Source organism: Oncorhynchus nerka, linkage group LG20, assembly GCF_034236695.1.
Source record: "Oncorhynchus nerka isolate Pitt River linkage group LG20, Oner_Uvic_2.0, whole genome shotgun sequence".
Taxonomy (NCBI): Eukaryota; Metazoa; Chordata; class Actinopteri; order Salmoniformes; family Salmonidae; genus Oncorhynchus; species Oncorhynchus nerka.
Window position 1 is genome coordinate 56,442,977 of NC_088415.1, and position 21,429 is coordinate 56,464,405.

At 44.8% G+C, this 21,429-nt stretch overlaps 1 protein-coding gene across 2 annotated transcripts in view; it reads right to left on the bottom strand.

Moving 5' to 3' along the window:
• Positions 1 to 5,855: 5,855 nt before the first annotated feature.
• Positions 5,856 to 21,429, bottom strand: part of LOC115102838 (kinesin-1 heavy chain) — a 29,830-nt gene continuing 14,256 nt past the window's right edge. Inside the window, exons 6-25 of one of the 2 annotated variants that reach the window (XM_029623194.2) lie at positions 21,122 to 21,209; positions 20,324 to 20,448; positions 19,766 to 19,870; positions 19,345 to 19,490; positions 18,960 to 19,108; positions 18,066 to 18,253; positions 17,522 to 17,590; positions 17,201 to 17,407; positions 15,684 to 15,827; positions 14,673 to 14,861; positions 14,095 to 14,212; positions 13,885 to 13,940; positions 12,803 to 12,912; positions 12,102 to 12,203; positions 11,854 to 11,914; positions 11,465 to 11,641; positions 10,908 to 11,124; positions 10,468 to 10,603; positions 9,270 to 9,307; positions 5,856 to 8,424 (exon numbers count right to left, since the gene is read on the bottom strand). In XM_029623194.2, the coding sequence (XP_029479054.1) occupies positions 9,295 to 9,307; positions 10,468 to 10,603; positions 10,908 to 11,124; positions 11,465 to 11,641; positions 11,854 to 11,914; positions 12,102 to 12,203; positions 12,803 to 12,912; positions 13,885 to 13,940; positions 14,095 to 14,212; positions 14,673 to 14,861; positions 15,684 to 15,827; positions 17,201 to 17,407; positions 17,522 to 17,590; positions 18,066 to 18,253; positions 18,960 to 19,108; positions 19,345 to 19,490; positions 19,766 to 19,870; positions 20,324 to 20,448; positions 21,122 to 21,209 (2,400 nt within the window). In that variant the 3' untranslated portion in view covers positions 5,856 to 8,424; positions 9,270 to 9,294. The remainder of the gene's footprint in view (positions 8,425 to 9,269; positions 9,308 to 10,467; positions 10,604 to 10,907; positions 11,125 to 11,464; positions 11,642 to 11,853; positions 11,915 to 12,101; positions 12,204 to 12,802; positions 12,913 to 13,884; positions 13,941 to 14,094; positions 14,213 to 14,672; positions 14,862 to 15,683; positions 15,828 to 17,200; positions 17,408 to 17,521; positions 17,591 to 18,065; positions 18,254 to 18,959; positions 19,109 to 19,344; positions 19,491 to 19,765; positions 19,871 to 20,323; positions 20,449 to 21,121; positions 21,210 to 21,429) is intronic. The other variant, XM_029623195.2, reaches the window with a different exon arrangement.

Sequence of the window (21,429 nt, forward strand, 5' to 3'; positions counted from 1 at the left end):
CATAATAGACGTAACATAGTCTATTTAAACCCGGGACACTCAAATTAATATATGTTACCTTTGGTAGGGTTATGTAAGATAGATGGTTACTTAAGGCAAAAACAAAAGTAGGGTGGCTCGGCATTTAGCCGAAAGTTTGTGAGTTTGAATCTTGAATCAAATGTTTTATTTTATTGAACATTTATTTAACTAGGCAAGTCAGTTAAGAACACATTCTTATTTACAATGATTGCCTACCAAAAGGCCTCCTGCAGGGACGGGGGCCTGGGATTAAAAAATAATAATACATTAAATATAGGACAAAACCCACATCACAACAAGAGAGACAACACAACACTACATAAAGAGACCTAAAACAACAACATAGCAAGGCAGCAACATGACAGCACAGCATGGTAACAACACAACATAACAACATGGTAGCAGCACAAAACATGGTACAAACATTATTGAGCACAGCCACCAGCACAAATGTCAAGAAGGAAAAGACAACAATACATCACACAAAGCAGCCACAACTGTCAGTAAAAGTGTCCATGATTGATTCTTTGAGTGTAGAGATTGAGATTAAACTGTCCAGTTTGAGTGTTTGTTGCAGCTCGTTCCAGTCGCAAGCTGCAGCTAACTACACTCCTCAAAAAAATAAAGGGAACACTAAAATAGCACATCCTAGATCTGAATGAATGAAATATTCTTATGAAATACTTTTTTCTTTACATAGTTGAATGTGCTGACAACAAAATCACACCTAAATTATCCATGGCAATCAAATGTATCAACCCATGGAGGTCTGGATTTGGAGTCACACTCAAAATTAAAGTGGAAAACCACACTACAGGCTGATGCAACTTTGATGTAATGTCCTTAAAACAAGTCAAAATGAGGCTCAGTAGTGTGTGTGGCCTACATGTGCCTGTATGACCTCCCTACAACGCCTGGGCATGCTCCTGATGAGGTGGCGGATGGTCTCCTGAGGGATCTCCTCCCAGACCTGGACTAAAGCATCCGCCAACTCCTGGACAGTCTGTGGTGCAACGTGGCGTTGGTGGATGGAGCGAGACATGATGTCCCAGATGTGCTCAAATGGATTCAGGTCTGGGGAACGGGGGGCCTTTCCATAGCATCAATGCCTTCCTCTTGCAGGAACTGCTGACACACTCCAGCCACATGAGGTCTAGCATTGTCTTGCATTAGGAGGAACCCAGGGCCAACCGCACCAGCATATGGTCTCACAAGGGGTCTGAGTATCTCATCTCGGTACCTAATGGCAGTCAGGCTACCTCTGGCGAGCACATGGAGGGCTGTGCGGCCCCCCAAAGAAATGCCACCCCACACCATGACTGACCCACCGCCAAACCGGTCATGCTGGAGGATGTTGCAGGCAGCAGTTCTCCACGGCGTCTCCAGACTGTCACGTCTGTCACATGTGCTCAGTGTGAACCTGTTTTCATCTGTGAAGAGCACAGGGCGTCAGTGGCGAATTTGCCAATCTTGGTGTTCTCTGGCAAATGCCAAACGTCCTGCACGGTGTTGGGCTGTAAGCACAACCCCCACCTGTGGAAGTCGGGCCCTCATACCACCATCATGGAGTCTGTTTCTGACCGTTTGAGCAGACATGCACATTTGTGGCCTGCTGGAGGTCATTTTGCAGGGCTCTGGCAGTGCTCCTCCTGCTCCTCCTTGCACAAAGGCGGAGGTAGCGGTCCTGCTGCTGGGTTGTTGCACTCCTACGTCCTCCTCCATGTCTCCTGATTTTCTGGCCTGTCTCCTGGTAGCGCCTCCATGCTCTGGACACTACGCTGACAGACACAGCAAACCTTCTTGCCACAGCTCGCATTGATGTGCCATCCTGGATGAGCTGGACTACCTGAGCCACTTGTGTGGGTTGTAGACTCCGTCTCATGTTACCACTAGAGTGAAAGCACCGCCAGCATTCAAAAGTGACCAAAACATCAGCCATGAAGCATAGGAACTGAGAAGTGGTCTGTGGTCACCACCTACAGAACCACTCCTTTATTGGTGGTGTCTTGCTAATTGCCTATAATTTTCACCTGTTGTCTATGCCATTTGCACAACAGCATATGAAATGTATTGTCAATCAGTGTTGCTTCCTAAGTGGACAGTTTGATTTCACAGAAGTGTGATTGACTTGGAGTTACATTGTGTTGTTTAAAACTTGTTGCTCCTACCCTCTACTTTTTTGAACATTTTGTTAAAAATCGCGCAACATTTCAGCGCCCTGCTACTCATGCCAGGAATATAGTACGTTCATATGGTTAGAATGTGTGGATAGGAAACACTCGGACGTTTTTAAAACTGGTTAAATCACGACTGTGGCTATAACATAACGTGCGTTACATCGGAAAGCGCAGGAAAACCTGATCACAGAAAATGGAAATAAATATCCTTGCGCCACTTCCAGCAATTGTTCACAGTGAGCCGAATTAGATAAGACCGAGCATTCAACTCCCACAGCATCCCCATGTTGTCTAGAGTCTTGTGAATTGAATCATCTTTGATTCTTGGTTGAACCGAAACAGGGGAACCACTTACCTCCAGTCTCCGCCCAGATCATTCCGGAAGAGCTCTCTCCTGAAATTTTTTCCAAGACGACAGCTAATGATTTTTACATCGCCTCATGATGATTTTTATCGCTTATTAACGTTTACTAATACCTAAAGTAGCATTACAAACGTATTTCGAAGTGTTTTGTGAAAGTTTATCGTCTACTTTTTGAATTTTAAAAAATGACGTTACGTTGTGAAATCGCTGTTTTTTTCGTTTATCACACAGTCTACATATAACGATATCTTGGCTTTATATGGCCCGATTTAATCTAAATAAAGACCCAATAGTGTTTATGGGACATCTAGGAGTGCCAACAAAGAAGATGGTGAAAGGTAATGACTGTTTTCTATTTTATTGTGCGGTTTGTGTAACGCCGAAATGCTAATTATTTTGTTTACGTCCCCTGCTGTGCTTTTGTGTTGTAGTGTATTGGTGCATGCTATCAGATAATAGCTTCTCATGCTGTCGCCGAAAAGCATTTTAAAAATCTGACTTGTTGCCTGGATTCACAACGAGTGTAGCTTTAATTCGATACCCTGCATGTGTATTTTAATGAACTTTTGAGTTTTAACTAATACTATTAGCATTTAGCGTAGCACATTTGCATTTCCAGAGCTCTAGTTGGGACGCAAGCGTCCCGAGTAGAGGGAAGAGGTTAAGTGTTCCCTTTATTTTTTTGAGCAGTGTAAAAAGAGGAGCAACCCAGGGATGTGTGTGCTTTGGGGACCTTTAACAGAATGTGACTGGCAGAACGGGTGTTGTATGTGGAGGATGAGGGCTGCAGTAGATATCTCAGAGAGGGGCAGTGAGGTCTAAGAGGGTTTTATAAATAAGCATCAACCAATGGGTCTTGCGACAGGTATACAGAGATGACCAGTTTACAGAGTATAGAGTGTAGTGATGTTTCCTATAAGGAGCATTGGTGGCAAATCTGATGGCCGTATGGTAAAGAACTTCTAACCGCTCGAGAGCACCCTTACCTGCCGATCTATAAATGATGTCTCCGTAATCTAGCATGGGTAGGATGGTCTTCTGAATCAGGGTTAGTTTGGCAGCTGGGGTGAGTGAAAGAGGAGCGATTACGATAGAGGAAACCAAGTCTAGATTTAACTTTAGCCTGCAGCTTTGATATGTGCTGAGAGAAGGACAGTGCACAGTCTAGCCATACTCCCAAGTACTTGTATGAGTTGACTACCTCAAGCTCTAAACCCTCAGCGGTAGTAATAACACCTGTGGGAAGAGGGCATTCTTCTTACCAAACCACATGACCTTTGTTTTGTACATGTTCAGAACAAGGTTAAGAGTAGAGAAAGCTTGTTGGACATTAAGAAAGCTTTGTTGTAGAGCATATAACACAAAATCCGGGGAGGGGCCAGCTGAGTATAAGACTGTATCATCTGCATATAAATGGATAAGAGAGCTTCATACTGCCTGAGCTATGTTGTTGATGTAAATTGAGAAGAGTGTGGGGCCAAGGATCGAGCCTTGGGGTACTCCCTTGGTGACAGGCAGTGGCTGAGACAGCAGATTTTCTGACTTTATAGACTGGAGAGGTAGTTAGCAAACCAGGCCAAAGACCCCTCAGAGACACCAATACTCCTTAGCCGGCCCACAAGAATGGAATGGTCAACCGTATCAAAAGCTTTGGCCAAGTCAATAAAAATACCAGCACAATATTGCTTAGAATCAAGGGCAATGGTGACATCAGTGAGGACCTTTAAGGTTGCAGTGACACATTCGTAACCTGAGCCGGAAACCAGATTGTAAACCCGAGATAATACTATAGACATCAAGAAAGCCAGTCAGTTGATTATTGACATGTTTTTCCATGACTTTTGATAAACAGGGCAAAATAGAAATAGGCCTATAACAGTTAGGATCAGCTTGATCTCCCCTTTAAATAAAAGGACGAACTGTGGCTGCCTTCCAAGCAATGGGAACCTCCCCAGAAAGGCTTGGCGATGATAGGGACAGCAACCTTAAAGAAGAAAGGGTGTAAACATTCTGACCCAGATGTTTTTTGGGGGTCAAGTTTAAGGAGCTCCTTTAGCACCTCAGACTCAGTGACCGCCTGCAGGGAGAAACATTGTAGCGGGGCAGTGGGGAAAAGAGGGAGAAGCATCGGGGCAGGTCGCATTAGAAGGGGTGGGAGATGAGGAAATGTTGGACAGGCAAGTTGGCATGGCTGAGTCAAATAGGAATCCTGACTTAAGGAAGTGGTGATTAAAGAGCTCAGCCATGTGCCTCTAGTCAGTAACAACCACATCATCAACATTAAGGGACATGGGAAGCTATGAGGAGGAGGGTTTATTCTCCAGGTCTTTAACCGTTTTCCAGAACTTCTTGGGGTTAGACCCACAGAGAGAGAAATGCTCCTTAAAGTAACTAACTTTGGCAACAGACAACTTTACAATTTTAGATCATTAGCAACTTTTCAACTACTTACTACTTTTTAGCTACTTTGCAACTACTTAGCATGTTAGCTAACCCTTTCCCTAAACCTTGTAGCTAGCCCTTCCCCTAACACTAACCTTAACCCTAACCTCTAGCCTAGCTAACGTTAGCCAGCTAGCTAACGTTAGCCACCTAGCTAGAATTCGTAACATATCGTACGTTTTGAAAATTCGTAATACATTGTAAGCTTTGCACATTCCTTACATATAATACAAAATGAGTGATGGACATCAACAAATTATTACATACCGTTCGAAACACAACATATCATACTAAATGGGTGTACAGAATAACATGAAATGCTCTGAAACCAGGTTGGTGTTCACTGCAGTAATGTCAAGTATGGCTACAGCACTCAAAGCTACTGTATGCAGTATTGTTCACAGTAAATCAGATCTCAATATTTATTGCCGGATTCTTTTCATTGTCACATGCAAGAATACATTTTGACACGGTATCTATCTATCAAGGTTAGACCCCATTACAACTGGAATTCTCAGTGGTATGAACAATATAACAAATATGGTATAATGCAAAATTGGCAACGTCCGGTTACTTTTATCATTTTCAATATCAGACACAATAGAATCTAGATCACCTCCACAGGGGCGTCTCTAGAGGGGGTGCAGGGCAGGGCATTTCCCTCCCAAAAGTTATTGTTTGCCAGCCCAAATTACTACGCTTGTTAAACTCTTGAGTCCTATTACCTCAGAAATAGCCAACAAATGTCTGTCTACCCACCCAGAAATATCATCCTAGAACTTGCCATGCACTCCATAAGAAAGTTTGTATGAGACCGAATGAGTCGAGTACTGAATTAGACTGACACCAGGTAGGTTTTTCTCAGAATTATTTAATCACACATACATTTACATCATGCAGTCAATCCAAAATGGTGATATCATTCAACTTTGAACATCCCCTCCACCTCTTCCCCAGGTCGCTATGGTTCCGTCCCAAATGGCACCCTATTCCCTATGCAGTCAAAAGTAGTGCACTACATAAGGAATAGGGTGTCATTTGGGATGTACCCTAGGAATGATCCAGTACCTTTTTCCATTGATGGAATCCTTATCTGTCAATTAGACATTTAAGTAACTATTACACAGTAATAAAGTGGCTACGCTTTTCTTTAGAATCAAATGCAAACAAATGAATTTGGTAAACATCATGGACAAATGGTTGTTGTTCTTTTTCTGTACTTCTCCATTTCATATCCATTAAATTGATGGAGTACAGTGGAACCCTGGCAGGTAAGGATAGGGTACTATGCACTTTGAAGACCACGTTGCAAAGTGTTCACTGTTCTAAAGGTTACAAAGATGAAAACTTGACAGACATTGTCCTGTCAAAGGTATAGGCTACCTACCTCTCCCAAACTAGCCTCTAATAGCAGAAAAGTATGCTTTACAGCCCCATAAGTTACCATAGGTTGGAGTGTTTTCTAACCCTGTTTAAGGTTTAAACTTTACATTAAGTGCTATCTTATCTGTCAAGTTTATGTCAAATCCTTCCAAAACAACAAAAGTTCATAACATAAAACCCCAACACCTTGCTGTGGCTGCAGACTATTAAAAAGACTCTGGTCACACCTAACAGTATATCATTGGTATATAATATTGTACTCACAAGATGTCAGTGTTTTTGTTTCATGCTGGCCTACAATCACAGCAACAGCAAATGCTTCAGAATTGACACAAAATGACATAAAAACAAGGGTTGGAGAGACATTTTACTCTCACATAGGGAAAATAATTGAAGGGGATTCGGGAAGAAAACAACAAACGCAAGAAGACAAGAAGTGTAAAATGTATAAAATCCTTGGCTCCTGATTACAACTTCGATAATTAATAAACCACTTTCCAAGATGCACTGCTTTGGGATAGGTCTGAAACGGCACCATATTCACTATGTAGTCTTGACCAGGGCCCAGAGGGCTGTGCCATTTCAGACCCAGACTAGTTTATCAGCAGACTGAACCCGACCAATCCCCTTCCTAGCCAAAGGCCCCCTGCTCATCTAACTGGCTGATCAGTGGCAAGGGCGAGCCAATCAAACACTGCCATCCAACATTCCAACCAATACAGATCAGATATGCTGGTCAAGCTAGAGAACAGTGAGACAACTACACCAATCCACAATAATATTACATGTGCACTTGACCTGACTTCATGAAAAGAGGGTGATTTTGGAAAAGTCAGAGCCTGCCTTATATCGATTCCCAATATCAATTTAAACAGAGGCCCCCCTAAATGTATTTACTCCACTCGTCTTGACATTACTGGTGGTGGGAGGTGGGGGCACAGAAAGGAGCCCATTGATCAAAGTACTATAAACAGTTACGTTACAAATAAAATGTTAAAAACAACCACCAGCCAATGGTTTGTTCAGAGGAGGTCAGGACAAAAATGGTGAGTGGATGAGAGGACCTAGCTGGCTAGGACCAGCGTGTGTGTGCCATCTATGTGCGCCAATGGTTTGTTCAGAGGTCAGGACAAAAATGGTGAGTGGATGAGAGGACCTAGCTGGCTAGGACCAGCGTGTGTGTGTGCGATCTATGTGCGCCAATGGCCAGACAGATAAATAACATCCGAACCGTTGAAGAAGTACAGACATTTGGGACGCAGGCATGAAAGCTCCTCTTTCCTTCTCACATCCGTTTAATGTGGCCAGTATGTGTCGCTTTATCTTCCTTACAGTAAAAACAATGGCCATCACAGGTACTCTGTAATTACATCAATCTGAACTGGAATCACACCTCTTGGTATTTCAAAGCCAAACACCTCTTAAGGAAGCATGTGCCATATTACATATGTACAACAGGACAGTAGTGCGGTTCAAACCTTTCAAGAAGCTTGTCAAATCTATTGATAGAAAGAAGTGTGGTACAACCAGTATAATAATAATAATGTACAAGAGATTAGCCTACGAATGTTTGCGGTATCAAGGATCAACATTTATATTTACTGTGTTTCAGTCACCTTTTCTTTTCTCTCATCTCTTTTGAAATCCCGGTTAGCGTACATTCACATTGGCACAGTGCAGACCAAACTTTAAGACATCAGAGATGACGACAAACTGTGCCACGAAAAACATAGCTACACATTCAAGTCAAATGTAGTTCATTGCGCAAAGACTGCCCTCTGCAGTTGGTGGGCGTCTTGTTGTGTGTTTTGTTTTGTATATTAAATTAATTTAGCTGTTGTTGTTTGTTCCGGAGAGAAGAAACATGAAGGTAGGTGGATCTGTACAGGGCAGGAATATTTATATATTTATATTAAAACTCCTCCCTCTCTCTAATATATAGCCTGCAGGAAGCCAATGGCTGTAATGGAATGACAGGTTGCCAGGGTGATATCCATCTGCATCTTCTGTGGTCATGTCCCCTCCCATCTTCAAATGCTTCAGATGTGAGAGGAGAAGAGGAAGAGAGCGAGAGGGGAGGAAAGGAGTAGAGGGAAGTTGGGGAGGAAAGGAGGAGGAAGAGGGAAGTTGGGGAGGAAAGGAAGAGGGAAGTTGGGGAGGAAAGGAAGAGGGAAGTTGGGGAGGAAAGGAAGAGGGAAGTTGGGGAGGAAAGGAGTAGAGGGGAGGAAAGGAGTAGAGGGGAGGTGGGGAGGAAAGGAGTAGAGGGAAGTTGGGGAGGAACGGAGTAGAGGGGAGGTGGGGAGGAACGGAGTAGAGGGAAGTTGGGGAGGAAAGGAAGAGGGAAGTTGGGGAGGAAAGGAGTAGAGGGAGGTTGGGGAGGAACGGAGTAGAGGGAAGTTGGGGAGGAAAGGAAGAGGGAAGTTGGGGAGGAAAGGAGTAGAGGGAAGTTGGTCAGAGAGAGAGAGGGAAGGTAGGGAGAGAAAGAGAGCGGGGGCTGTTAGTCTTACAAGACATGGGTGACGTCTACCAACACAAAATTACTGGCATCTCCCAAGAGAGAACTAATCTGGCATGTTAGATGTACATGTGGTAATAAGATTTTAGAAAACATTAGCAGGGGTTAGCAAAAAACAAACATGACTCATATCAGAGGATCCATGCTAGCCACCAGAAAAGTCAAGGCCATTCAACCACACAGCAGTTTTCTTCAGAGCTCTACTATTTAGAATCTGTTAACACAGGTCAATTACAGTAGAAAATTGACCCATTAAAAACTCCCAAGCCCTGTGGTTAGCTGCCTCTCAAACAGGCCCATTCATACTAAGCGTGTTATGGGCATCATCCTTGCCTCCTCCGGCCATAGAGGTACCGGTCAGTCTCACCTGTGTATCAGATCCGGTCTCTACTCTAGCCATCTGACCTATGTGGTATGGAGGGGGTCATCAGAATTACTACACTGCATTCACTATAATATATACACTCAGTTGCCAGTTTATTAGGTACACCATCCCGTTCTAAAAAAAATGGTTTGCTCCTACAAACAGTGAGTTATGTGGCTGTGGCTTGCTATATATACACGAAAGACAGGCATTCAGTTACTGTTCAATTGAACGTTCAAATGAGCAAAACGTGTGATCTGAGCTACTTTGAGTGTGGTAAGATCATCGGTGCCAGGAGCGCGGTTCCATTATCTCAGAAACGTCCGGCCTCCTGTGCCTTTCACGTACGACAGTGTCTAGGGTTTACCAAAATGGTGTAACAAACAAACATCCAGTCAGCCGCAGTCTTTTCGGCGAAAACAGCTTGTTGATGAGAGGTCGAAGGAGAACGGCAAGAATCGTGCAAGCTAACAGGCGGGCCACAAACAGGCAAATAACAGTACAACAGTGGTGTGCAGAACGGCATCTCGGAACGCACCATTCGTTGGATGGGCTAATGCAGCAGACGACCACACTGGGTTCCACTCATATCAGCTAAAAACAACAAGAAGCGGCTCCAGTGGGCACGCGGTCCCCAACACTGGACAATTGAGGAGTGGAAAAACATGGCCTGGTCCAACGAATCACAGTTCCTGTTGCGTCATGCTGACGGCATGACCCCATCCTGCCTGGTGTCAACGGTACAGGCTGGTGGTGGTTGTGTAATATTGTTGGGAATGTTTTCCTGGCACACGTTAGGTCCCTTGACACCAATTCAGAAATGGTTCAACACCCCAAAGAATTCAGGCTGTTCTGGAGGCGGGGGGGGGTCCGACCTGGTACTAGATGGGTGTACCTAATAAACTGGCCACTGTCTGTATATGCCATATAAAATACACTTTTATCCAACGCAACTTGCAGTAGTGCTTGCATACATTTTTGTATGGGGGGCAGCGGTGGGACACAAACCCACGATCCTGGCATTGACTGCAAGCACCATGGTCTACCAACTGAACCACACAGGCCCTGAACACATTACTACACTGCATCAACTCTTTTAGATGGGAGAAGTCGAAATGATCCCCATGTTGGGAGTTATGGATCAAACTTGTGTTTCTCATCATATTCTGCAGTATATTTTTCCCATTAGTCAGTCACTCACTTCTTGTCTGGCTTCATGCCTCCTCCTCCCCTGATGGCCACGGCCTGGCTGTTCTGGTAGAAACCCCCTCCGCCGCGGTTCACGTTGGGGTGGGTGGGGGACGCCACTGGAGGCTGGCCAGGACGAATGGGTTTGGCTGTGGAGGGGGGCAGAGGAACACAACAGTTAAGGAACGGCATGCATTTATGTACTGAATAACGTTCAAGGATCAAGTTTATTAAGCCATTTGTAGGTATTGGAATACATATATTGCAATGTGTTTTGTATGAGCTCAAAAACAATAAAAACATAAGTCACACACAAGGCAGTCAATGTAAAAGCAGTACACAAAAATATATACTAGATGAACTCAGTTTAGGAATGGCATCCATTAATATACTGAATATCCAACCATACATTAACCACCAGGATTACAGCATGCAGTGTGTATCTTCCCTCACCGATCTGAGCAGAGTGGCCCCTCCTGGCCATGTTCTTAGCCCTGACGGCATCTTTGATGCGGTCCACCTCTTGCTGGTAGCGTTTGCGGTCGCGTGCGGCGTTCTCTTTGGCCTCCTTCAGCGCCGACTCCAGGGCCTTGACCCGCTCAGCCGTAGCACGCAGACGCTTCTCCAGTTTAGGAAGCTCACAGCGCAGGTCTGCATTATCACGCACCAGCTGAGAGGGAGAGAGAGGTTTGACAAATTAGCCATCTCCAAAAGCACTAGAGTTGGTATGATTTCAGTGTGTTTGGGTCTACTTGTTGGTATGATTTCAGTGTGTTTGGGTCTACTTGTTGGTATGATTTCAGTGTGTTTGGGTCTACTTGTTGGTATGATTTCAGTGTGTTTGGGTCTACTTGTTGGTATGATTTCAGTGTGTTTGGGTCTACTTGTTGGTATGATTTCAGTGTGTTTGGGTCTACTTGTTGGTATGATTTCAGTGTGTTTGGGTCTACTTGTTGGTATGATTTCAGTGTGTTTGGGTCTACTTGTTGGTTTCTCAGCTGAGAACATACCTGTTTGTGAACCTTGGTAAGCTGCTCCAGGTTGTTCTCCAGAAAGGAGATCTTCTGTTTCTGAGCTGCGCTGCCTCCTGTGTCATCAGAGTCCATCTCAGCACTCTTCTTCACTCTGGTAGCCAGGTCCTGGACAAACAGCTTCCTCAGGTTGTGCAGGGTCTGGAGCTCCTTGGCCTAGCGGAGTAGGGGAAGTGTTAGAGGGGTTCAAGGGGAATGGAAACACTCACCCAAATTACACTTCTTTTTTTTTGCAATTATTATTCATAGAAAGGCATAAAGATTCATGAAAAGAAAGAAGTTGGACTATAAAGGTTCATTCAAATGTACCTTATAACAGCCCTTTAAGGGGGAAACCGAAGAGCTGTTGTTATCTGTAGTCTACTCACCACAGTCTCCTCCAGTCCCTTCAGGTCCTGTCTGGCCTGCTCTCTCCTGTCCTGCATCACCCTGCACAGCACAACACACGGACGCATTAGCCACAGCTTGACCGCAGTAACACTGGACAAGTATAGTGCTAATCTAAGCTAAACAGACGTGATAGCGTCTATAATGAGCATGTCATGTGGGCACTCGTGAGCAACATCATTGTGTATATGCCACACAGTAATTAGCGATCACATATTCTGTATCGTACGTTAGCTCGTGAAGTTTGCGGCTCTTCTCCTGGTCGGTAGACTTGAGTTTGTCGTGTTCCACCCTGAGACGCTCCTGTTCCAGCATGATCTCCTGGTTGAGACTGGAACAAATCATATCGTATATTTGTCACATGCGCGGAATACAACAGGTGTACAACCTTCATGTGAAATGCTTACTTAGAAGCCCTTACCAAAAATGCAGAGTAAGAAAATACTTGGTAAATAAACTAAAGTTAAAAAAGTTACACAATAAAATAAGAATAACGAGTCTATATACAGGGGGTACCGGTACCGAGTCAATGTGCGGATGTACGGGTTAGTGGAGGTAATTGATGTCATATGCCCATGTAGGTAGGGGTAAAGTGACAATACATAGTGAGTAGCAGCAGTGTAAAAAGGGGGTCAATACAAATAGTCAAGGTTGCCATTTGATTAACTGTTGAGCAGTCTTATGGCTTGGGGTTAGAAGCTGTTAAGAAGCCTTTTGGAGAACAGTCTATGATTTGGGTGGCGGGAGTCTTTGACAATTTTTAGGGCCTTCCTCTGACACCGCCTGGTATATAGGTCCTGAATGTAACACAACAACACAATATAACACCCTAGCCCTGGAGACAGGAGACATTGTGGTTGCCTCCCAAGTGGGACATAACCACAGTAAACAGTGGACAATGTGTACATGGGGGTGTGTTTAGTCTCTTACTCCTGCAGTTCAGTGATGTGGTGCGCCTTCTTGTCCAGCTCATCTCTCAGACTGCTGATCTGTTTCTGATGGGTCTCACGGTGGCCAGCGATCTGCTTCTCTACAGCCTCCTGGGGAAGACACACAAGAGGACACCGATCAACATCCGTAACATATCATAGTAGGCAGTCGGACAAGTCTGGACCAGTCGTACCAAGAGGACACCGATCAACATCCGTAACATATCATAGTAGGCAGTCGGACAAGTCTGGACTAGTCGTACCAAGAGGTCACCGATCAACATCCGTAACATATCATAGTAGGCAGTCGGACAAGTCTGGACTAGTCGTACCAAGAGGACACCAATCAACATCCGTAACATATCATAGTAGGCAGTCGGACAAGTCTGGACTAGTCGTACCAAGAGTTCACCGATCAACATCCGTAACATATCATAGTAGGCAGTCGGACAAGTCTGGACTAGTCGTACCAAGAGTTCACCGATCAACATCCGTAACATATCATAGTAGGCAGTCGGACAAGTCTGGACTAGTCGTACCAAGAGTTCACCGATCAACATCCGTAACATATCATAGTAGGCAGTCGGACAAGTCTGGACTAGTCGTACCAAGAGGTCACCGATCAACTGTATCATCTGGAATATATCATAGTAGGCAGTCGGACAAGTCTGGACTAGTCGTACCAAGAGTTCACCAATCAACTGTATCATCTGGAATATATCATGACTTCTGGGCTTGCGTCCCAACTGGTACCCTATTCCCTATTTAGTGCACTACTTTTACCCAGAGCCTGGTCAAAAGTAGCAGACTAAACTCCACGGTGAGGGAGGTTTCTGATGAACTCCGGCGTGGAGCTGAGACCAGGCTCTGTGGAATCTAGCTCCGACTACTCAATTCGCCGGAGGTCAATACTTTATGAAGCCTGGTCTCAGGTCCACGCCGTTGGTGAAATTCATCAGAAACTTCCATGGAGTGGAGTTTAGTTCACTAGGTCAAAAGTAGTGCACTATTTGGGTCACACCACTGATCTGAAATTGAATTTGGAGTAAAAGGCAGCCCTATGGTATGGAGAAGATGTCGTACCTTGACTTCATTGGCTGATTGGATCTCGTTCTCCTTCTCCATGGCGGTTACTTTCTCTGCAAAAGGGAAACATTTGTCACTAGGTGGCACTATAGGCCTTAAATCTGTTTTAGAGATGCAATGTATATGCAATGTATTCCATTATGTGTTATCAGTGCATAGAGAGTAGTTGTAGCAGTGTGTGTGTGTGTCTGTGTGTGTGTGTCGTACCCTGGGCACTGATCTTGACTAGTTCTTCGTTCAGAGAGTCAACGTTCTCCTCCAGCTGTCTCTTCTTCAGCTCCACGTTCTGAAGGTACTCTGTCAGGGACTTGATCTTAGCCTCGTGCTGCATGGGGGGGATGGAGAATGTTAATTACACAAACACATGGGGTTTATGTGGATTAAATAGCTAGTGATTCTTTAGCAGGTCTCAGTTTGATTACTGTGTTCATGGGAGGAAAAGGAAAGAGTAAGCCTGATCCCAGATCTGTTTGTGCTTTGCCTACTCCTCTGTCATTGCCAAGCCAAACATCAGTGGAAGATTAGGTTGGTGAGAGTGATTATGGTATGGTGTTATGGCCAATTCCATTTAAATTCAGTCAATTCAGGAAGGGAATTGCATTAGAATTGGACTTTGTTTACTTCCTGAATTAACTAAATTTAAATGGAATTGAGCGCAACCCTGATAGTGGCAGATTGAGGCTGTTGTGGAGTGTGTGGATCTAGAACTATGATGAGAGAAGCGGGCTAATACCCATAGAGATCCTTTAATAATACACTTTCTATATGTAATGATATGGTAATACCTGTTGGATCCTTAGCTGACAGGCGGCCAGCTCCTTGTCGTTCTCGTCCATCTTCTTGTTGCTCTCTGACTGGGTGCTCTCCAGCTGTTTGCTGCGTTTCACCATGGTCTTCACCTCCGACTTCATCTTACTGATGTACAGACGAGCCACCGTAAAGTCCTCATCTATCAGACCACTGCCGTCGTGTTGCTAGGGATGAGGGAGGTGAGTGAGAAACAGAGAGAGAGAGAAAGGAGGAGTCGGAGTAGTGTTATGATTTTATTCAGGTCGGCCCTGTCCGGGGATATCGTCGGACGGGGCCACAGTGTCTCCCAACCTCCAGTATTTATGCTGCAGTAGTTTGTGTTGGGGGGCTAGGGACAGTATTATATCTGGAGTATTTCTCCTGTCTTATCTGGTGTCCTGTGTGAATTTAAGTATGCTCCTTCTAATTCTCTCCCCCTCTCCTCCTGGAGGACCTGAGCCTTGGGACCATGCCTCAGGACTACCCGACTGGCCTGATGACTCCTGGCTGTCCCCAGTCCCCCTGGTCGTGCTGCTGCTCCTATTTCAACTGTTCTGCCTGCGGCTATGGAACCCTGACCTGTTCACCAGACGTGCTACCTAGTCCCAGACCTGCTGTTTTCGACTCGCTTTCTCTACCGCACCTGCTGTCTCTAACTGTGAATGCTCGGCTATGAAAAGCCAACTGACATTTACTCCTGAGGTGCTGACCTGTTGCACCCTCTACAACCACTGTGATTATTATTATTTGAGGACTGGCCACTCCTCATAGCCTGGTTGCTCTCTAGGTTTCAGCCTTTCTAGGGAGTTTTTCCCTAGCCACCGTGCTTCTACATCTGCATTGCTTGCCGTTTGGGGTTTTAGGCTGGGGTTCTGTATCGCACTTCGTGACATCGGCTGATGTAAAGTGAGTGATTGGAGAAAATTACATTAAACATTTCCTTCAGTTGCCAATAAAATAATGCCCATCTTTGAAGTGTCATGTGGTGATGTGCCATGTCCTTTTACCTTGATCTCGGTGCTGCCCACGGCGATGCCAACCTCTGCCAGGTCTTTCAGTAGTGAGGACATCATCTCAGAGACCCTCTTCTTCTGGTGGTTGCTCATGTCCTTCAGTTTCTGCAGTTCAGAGTCAATGGACTTCAGGACGCTCTGGAGAGAGAAAGAGAAAAAGGTTTTGACATAAACATTTCCTAAATATTAGGGGCAAAAAAGGGCCATGACTGACATACAGTAGAAGCCAAAAGTTTGGACACACCTACTCATTCAAGGGTTTTTCTTTATTTTGACTGTTTTCTACATTGCAGAATAATAGTGAAGACATCAAAACTATGAAATAACATATGGAATCATGTAGTAACCAAAAAAGTGTTAAACAAATCAAAATGTATTGAAAATATAATATACTATATTGAATTCTAAATAAATCACAGACAGTGTCACCAGCAAACCACACCATCACACCTCCTCCATGCTTCACGGTGGGAACACATGCAGAGATCATCCATTCACCTACTCTGCATCTCACAAAGCCCCAGCAGATGGAACCAAAAATCTCATTCTCATCAGACCAAAGGACAGATTTCCACCAGTCTAATGTCCATTGCTCATGTTTCTTGGCCCAAGCAAGTCTCTTATTATTATTGGTGTCCTTCAGTTGTGGTTTCTTTGCAGAAAATAGACCGTGAAGGCCTGATTCACGTAGTCTCCACTGAACAGTTCATGTTGAGATGTGTCTGTTACTTGTGAACTCTGTGAAACATTTATTTGTGCTGCAATTTCTGAGGCTGGTAACTCTAATGAACTTATCCTCTGCAGCAGAGGTAACTGTGGGTCTTCCTTTCCTGTGGCGGTCCTCATGAGAGCCAGTTTCATCATAGCGCTTGATGGTTTTTGCGACTGCACTTGAAGAAACGTTCAAAGTTCTTGACATTTTCCGGAATGACTGACCTTCATTTCGTTAAGTAATGCTGGACTGTCGTTTCTCTTTGCTTATTTGAGCTGTTGTTGCCATATGGAGTTGGTCTTTTAAAAAAATAGGGCTATCTTCTGTATACCTCCCCTACACGACTGATTGGCTCAAACGCATTAAGAAGGAAAAGAAATTCCACAAATGAACTTTTAACACCTATTGATTGAAATACATTCCAGGTGACTACCTCATGAAACTGGTTGAGACAATACCAAGAGTGTGCAAAGCTGTCATCAGGGCAAAGGGTGGCTAAAATCAAAAACATATTTGGATTTGTTTAACACTTTTTTGGTTACTACATGATTCCATGTGTTATTTCATAGTTTTGATGTCTTCACTATTATGCTACAATGGAGAAAGTAGTAAAAAATAAAGAAAAACCCTGGAATGAGTAGGTGTGTCCAAATTTTTGACTGGTACTGTATTTAAAATATTATAAGAATATATTGAAGTGACCAGGAAAAAATGACATGCAGATCCTAGAAAGCATCACAATGAATCGGACACAGACAGCTCTCTTCATGAGCAGGGACAATGAGGGACATTGTCTCACCGATTTCTGGTTGAGCTCATCGCTGACCATCTCAAACTCCTTGGTCTTGTCCTCGACCTCCTGGCTCTTCTGGTCATAGTTAACAGCCAGCTCCTCCAATGCCTGCAGAACCTCCTTCACCTCATCCTTGGAAGCCTCGTTCTCAGCCTGCAGGCGGTTCAGCTCCGACTGCAGGTTATCGTGGTCGCGCCGAGACGACGCCAGTAGCTACAAATACAAACATGTTTTGAATCCATTTTATGATTCAACCCATAGGGCTCTGGTTAAAAGTACTGCACTATATAGGGAAAAGGGTGCCATTTGGGAAACAGACAAACTCACCTCCTCCTGGTCCAACATCTGCTGCTTGAGCTTCTCCGCCAGCTGGCTCTGCTGGTTGATCTCATCATCCTGGACACACAGATAGAGGACATGGTTAGCATCACACTCATTTAAAACAGGGCTCAAACTGGAAGTTGAAACAATCAAATCTGTCTACATCTTGGCCTGAGTTTGAGCATTGTCAACCTTCAAAATGAAGTGGTTAACATGGGAGGCCATGGCGGTGTTTCTGAGAGAAGACTGCAGCAAATAACCTCAGAGCCTGCTGTCGCTCAAGCACAGTACCCTCTCTGAATTCAACCATTGACTGCTCCACGCTGTGGTCTCTATGACCACAGGGTGGCTGGCTGTTCTGTTCCTACAGGACTGGAGGTTCTGTGACCGGTTTCACCCTTGAGTTGGAACGAGGGTGCAATTGGCCCATAATGGAGATAGCCGTCAACGGCCCTGCCCATGCGGTCACAGAAGCGGTCATTGCAAAGATGAAAGATGAGCTTAGACACACACACACACACGCACACGCTCTGTAGCAGGTCTCTCTCACCTTATCATCCAGCTGCTTATAGAGCTTGGCCAGCTCCACCTCACACGTGTCCTTCTCAGCGTCAGTCAGACGGAGCTGGGGCATGTTGGGGGTAGAGGCAGGCTTGTCGTTGGGCACATTGTCCAGGGCCAGCACCTCAGCCTGGGCCTTCTCCTTGTCAAACTGCTCGTCCACCGGCACACTCTCCCCTGCAGCGGGCAGCGTGGTGACACAGAAAGCTCAGACAGTAGTAGGATGAAGTTGCTTCTAGAAGCTGAACTTAAGTCAGTTTTGCATTTTCCCCACTAATGGTTAAGGTTAGGATTGGTGGAGGGAAAGCTGATCCTAGATCTGTACCTAGGGAAAACTTTACCCCAGAGAGGTCAGACAGACACCCTGCAAGGCCTTTACTGTACAGCAGACCTAGTAGAACAGCAGGTTCATTAAGGTAAGGCATAACGTAGCGAGACTGTTCACAACAGAGTGGCTTTCTTCCGGTTTGCACCCATTAAACACGGCCCAGGTTTGCATGGTCAACATGCGTGTGGGTGCGTGCGTACATGTGTACGTTTGGTGTCGTGTTCGGGAGGGAGGATTATTTGAATAATCTACAATGAATACATGCTTTGGATGAAGCTGGAGGGGGGTGGAGTCTTTCCCCTCAGTGCAGATGGTTTCCAGTGGATGATGCAGCCACTCAGCTAAAATGAGACCATTATGTGAAGAGTGGGGCCCAAACCTCGGGTGCATCCCAAATGGCGCCCTATTCACTATATAGTGCACTACCTTTGACCAGAGCCCTATGGGCTGTCAATGGTGTCAATATTTTGTAGGCCCTGGTCAAAAGTAGTGCACTTCATAGGTAATAGGATGCCATATGGGACTCAGCGCAGGTGAATGTCCTCTCCTCCTCACCGTTCCTCCAGCGGTTGAGCTCATTCTCCAGCCAGGTGATGGTGTTCCTCAAGGCCTTTCCCTTCTCCTTCTCCCTCTCGTACTTCTTCTTCCACTGTTCTGCCGTCAGCTCCACGTTCACACACACGGTGTTCTTAATGGTCTTCGCTCTGGGAACATCACAAACAGGACCAAGGCTTTACACCCAATTCTAATTCAACAGCCCTGAATAGTGACTATTTGTTTTTCTTCATATGATGTAAAACTCATCTTCATCACACGTTTTGCTCTGTACTGAAAATGTGACTGCTGACATGCACACTTTTTGGGGGATTGTATCAACAGTGGACTACTGAAAAGATCGTTTTGAGTGAACTGTCCTTTAAGAGCTAGTGAGCGTGCCCACCTCTGACCAAACATGAGAGTGGACTTGGTCTCCGACTCGTTGTAGGCGGAGGGGGAGGCGCAGATGACAATGGTGGTTCTACAGTTCCCCCCCAAAGAATCCTGAAGGATTCTGGTCATTTTACTGTCTCTGTATGGGATATAGCCCTGAAACAAAGCAAACCAAACAAACAAAGAAAATTCATTAAGAGAAACAACAATAGAATTGCCTCCAGGTTGTGAAATTCTGAGCAAAGAAACAATACAAACCAATCTATGATTAAAATAAAAGGTGTAGAATTAGACAAGTTTGAATCAGCTTGAACCAAAACCTTGCCTTGAGGTACATGTACTTTCATCTCTTAAAGACTTTCTACGCGTCTTTGCACTGAACGAACCCGAACCGCCAGTCATAATATCCGTCAGAGTAGAGAAGTACTCACAGACCCTTCGGCCAGGGCTGAAATGACATTGCCCAGTGACGACAGAGACTTGTTGATGTTCTTGGCCTCATCCAACACGGCACCCTCTGCTCCCGTCTTGCTGACCTGGGAGGAAAGAGACAGACAGGCAGGGACCTTCTGGTAAGAAGGAGGACTTGAACAGTAACACTTTCTTTGCAACAGAGTCCTTAAGAGGTCTTGATAGTATATTATCACAGGTCAAGCATGTGGTCTGAATGACATTAACCTAACGATGTTAATCAGTTCTGATATCAGTTCTGATAATAACAACATTAGGGAACCGGGAAAAGACAGATGGGCTATGTGCATTTGCTCAGAGATGGAAATCTTTTTTCCATTTCTACCATGTAGTAGAGAGGACTAAGTGTGAGAGAGCGAGAGAGACTGCTCTTGCAAGTATACCTTTAAGATTACGTAACGGTATCTCCCTCAGCCGTCATCAGAACACGAAAGAGCAGTGTTCAGGTTTCTCTCCCCTAATATCATTGTTTATTCCCACGCCCCTGCAACAAGCTAACGTGCGAAGGCTTTTCCAACCTTTTCACTTCCAGCCAGGTCGACGAGGTAGAGCTTTCCGCTGAGTTTCTGCTCGGTAGCAGTGTTCTCCTGCTTCACGTTGATCTGGAAGATACTGTGACTTCTGGAGCTGTGCTCATTCATATCTACAGCAAGACAACACATCTGGGATCAGCACTGAACAGGCATTTATATGGCACCCCATTCCCTACATAGACCAGAACCCTCCAAAGTAGTGCACTATAAAGGGAATGAATATACACTACAGACAGAGTGTATGATCATGTAGTATGTGGCACACTGTTTCTTATGGTATACAGTAGATTGGTTTGATTTGATGAATGAGTCGGTTACGGTAACCAGAGCTCTGACACATGCGTGAGAATAGCCTGGATGCTAGATCTGTTTGTGCTCTCTTGACAACTACTTTATGGAATTGTCATGCCATGTTTGGCGTGGCGATGCGTGACGAGTCGTTAAGAGAGCAGAAACGGATCTGGGACCAGGGTAGCGTGAGAAACCATTGAGCACCATTTCTTAAATCAGAACAAAAAGAAAATCGGACTCAATGACCTATTGAGGCGTATCAGGTAACATTACAGACAGAGGAACCATTTTGGCAAAGAATATGGCCACACAAGATAAGTGAGGCTCAGGGTTGGTGCTTTGGGACGCGTCCCATAAGGTACTCTATTCCCTTTATAGTGCACTACTTTTGACCAGGGCCCATACCAGAGCCCTATGGGGATTGATCAAAAGTAGTGCACTATAAAAGGAATAGGGCGCCATTTGGGACGCAGATTTGGTGCGGTCTCTTACTTGTAACTGCTACGTGTCTGTTAGATTTTCCTTCGTCGATGGTGTCCATGACTTCCTCTGGGCTGCAGACAAACCTCTCAGTGCATCCCTGTGGGCAAAAAAACAGAACAATGATGTGACACTGGGCCATCTGATCAATTCTAAATATAATAACATAATAATAACAATAATAAATGCTTTTATTCAGAACGACTTGCACTAGTGCGTGCGTACATATCTTCAGAGAATGTGTCTCTTCATAGGGAAAAGCTACATTAACAAGGTCAGGTGACACCTTCATGTCTTTTGTTATTAGGTGGCTGCGGTCT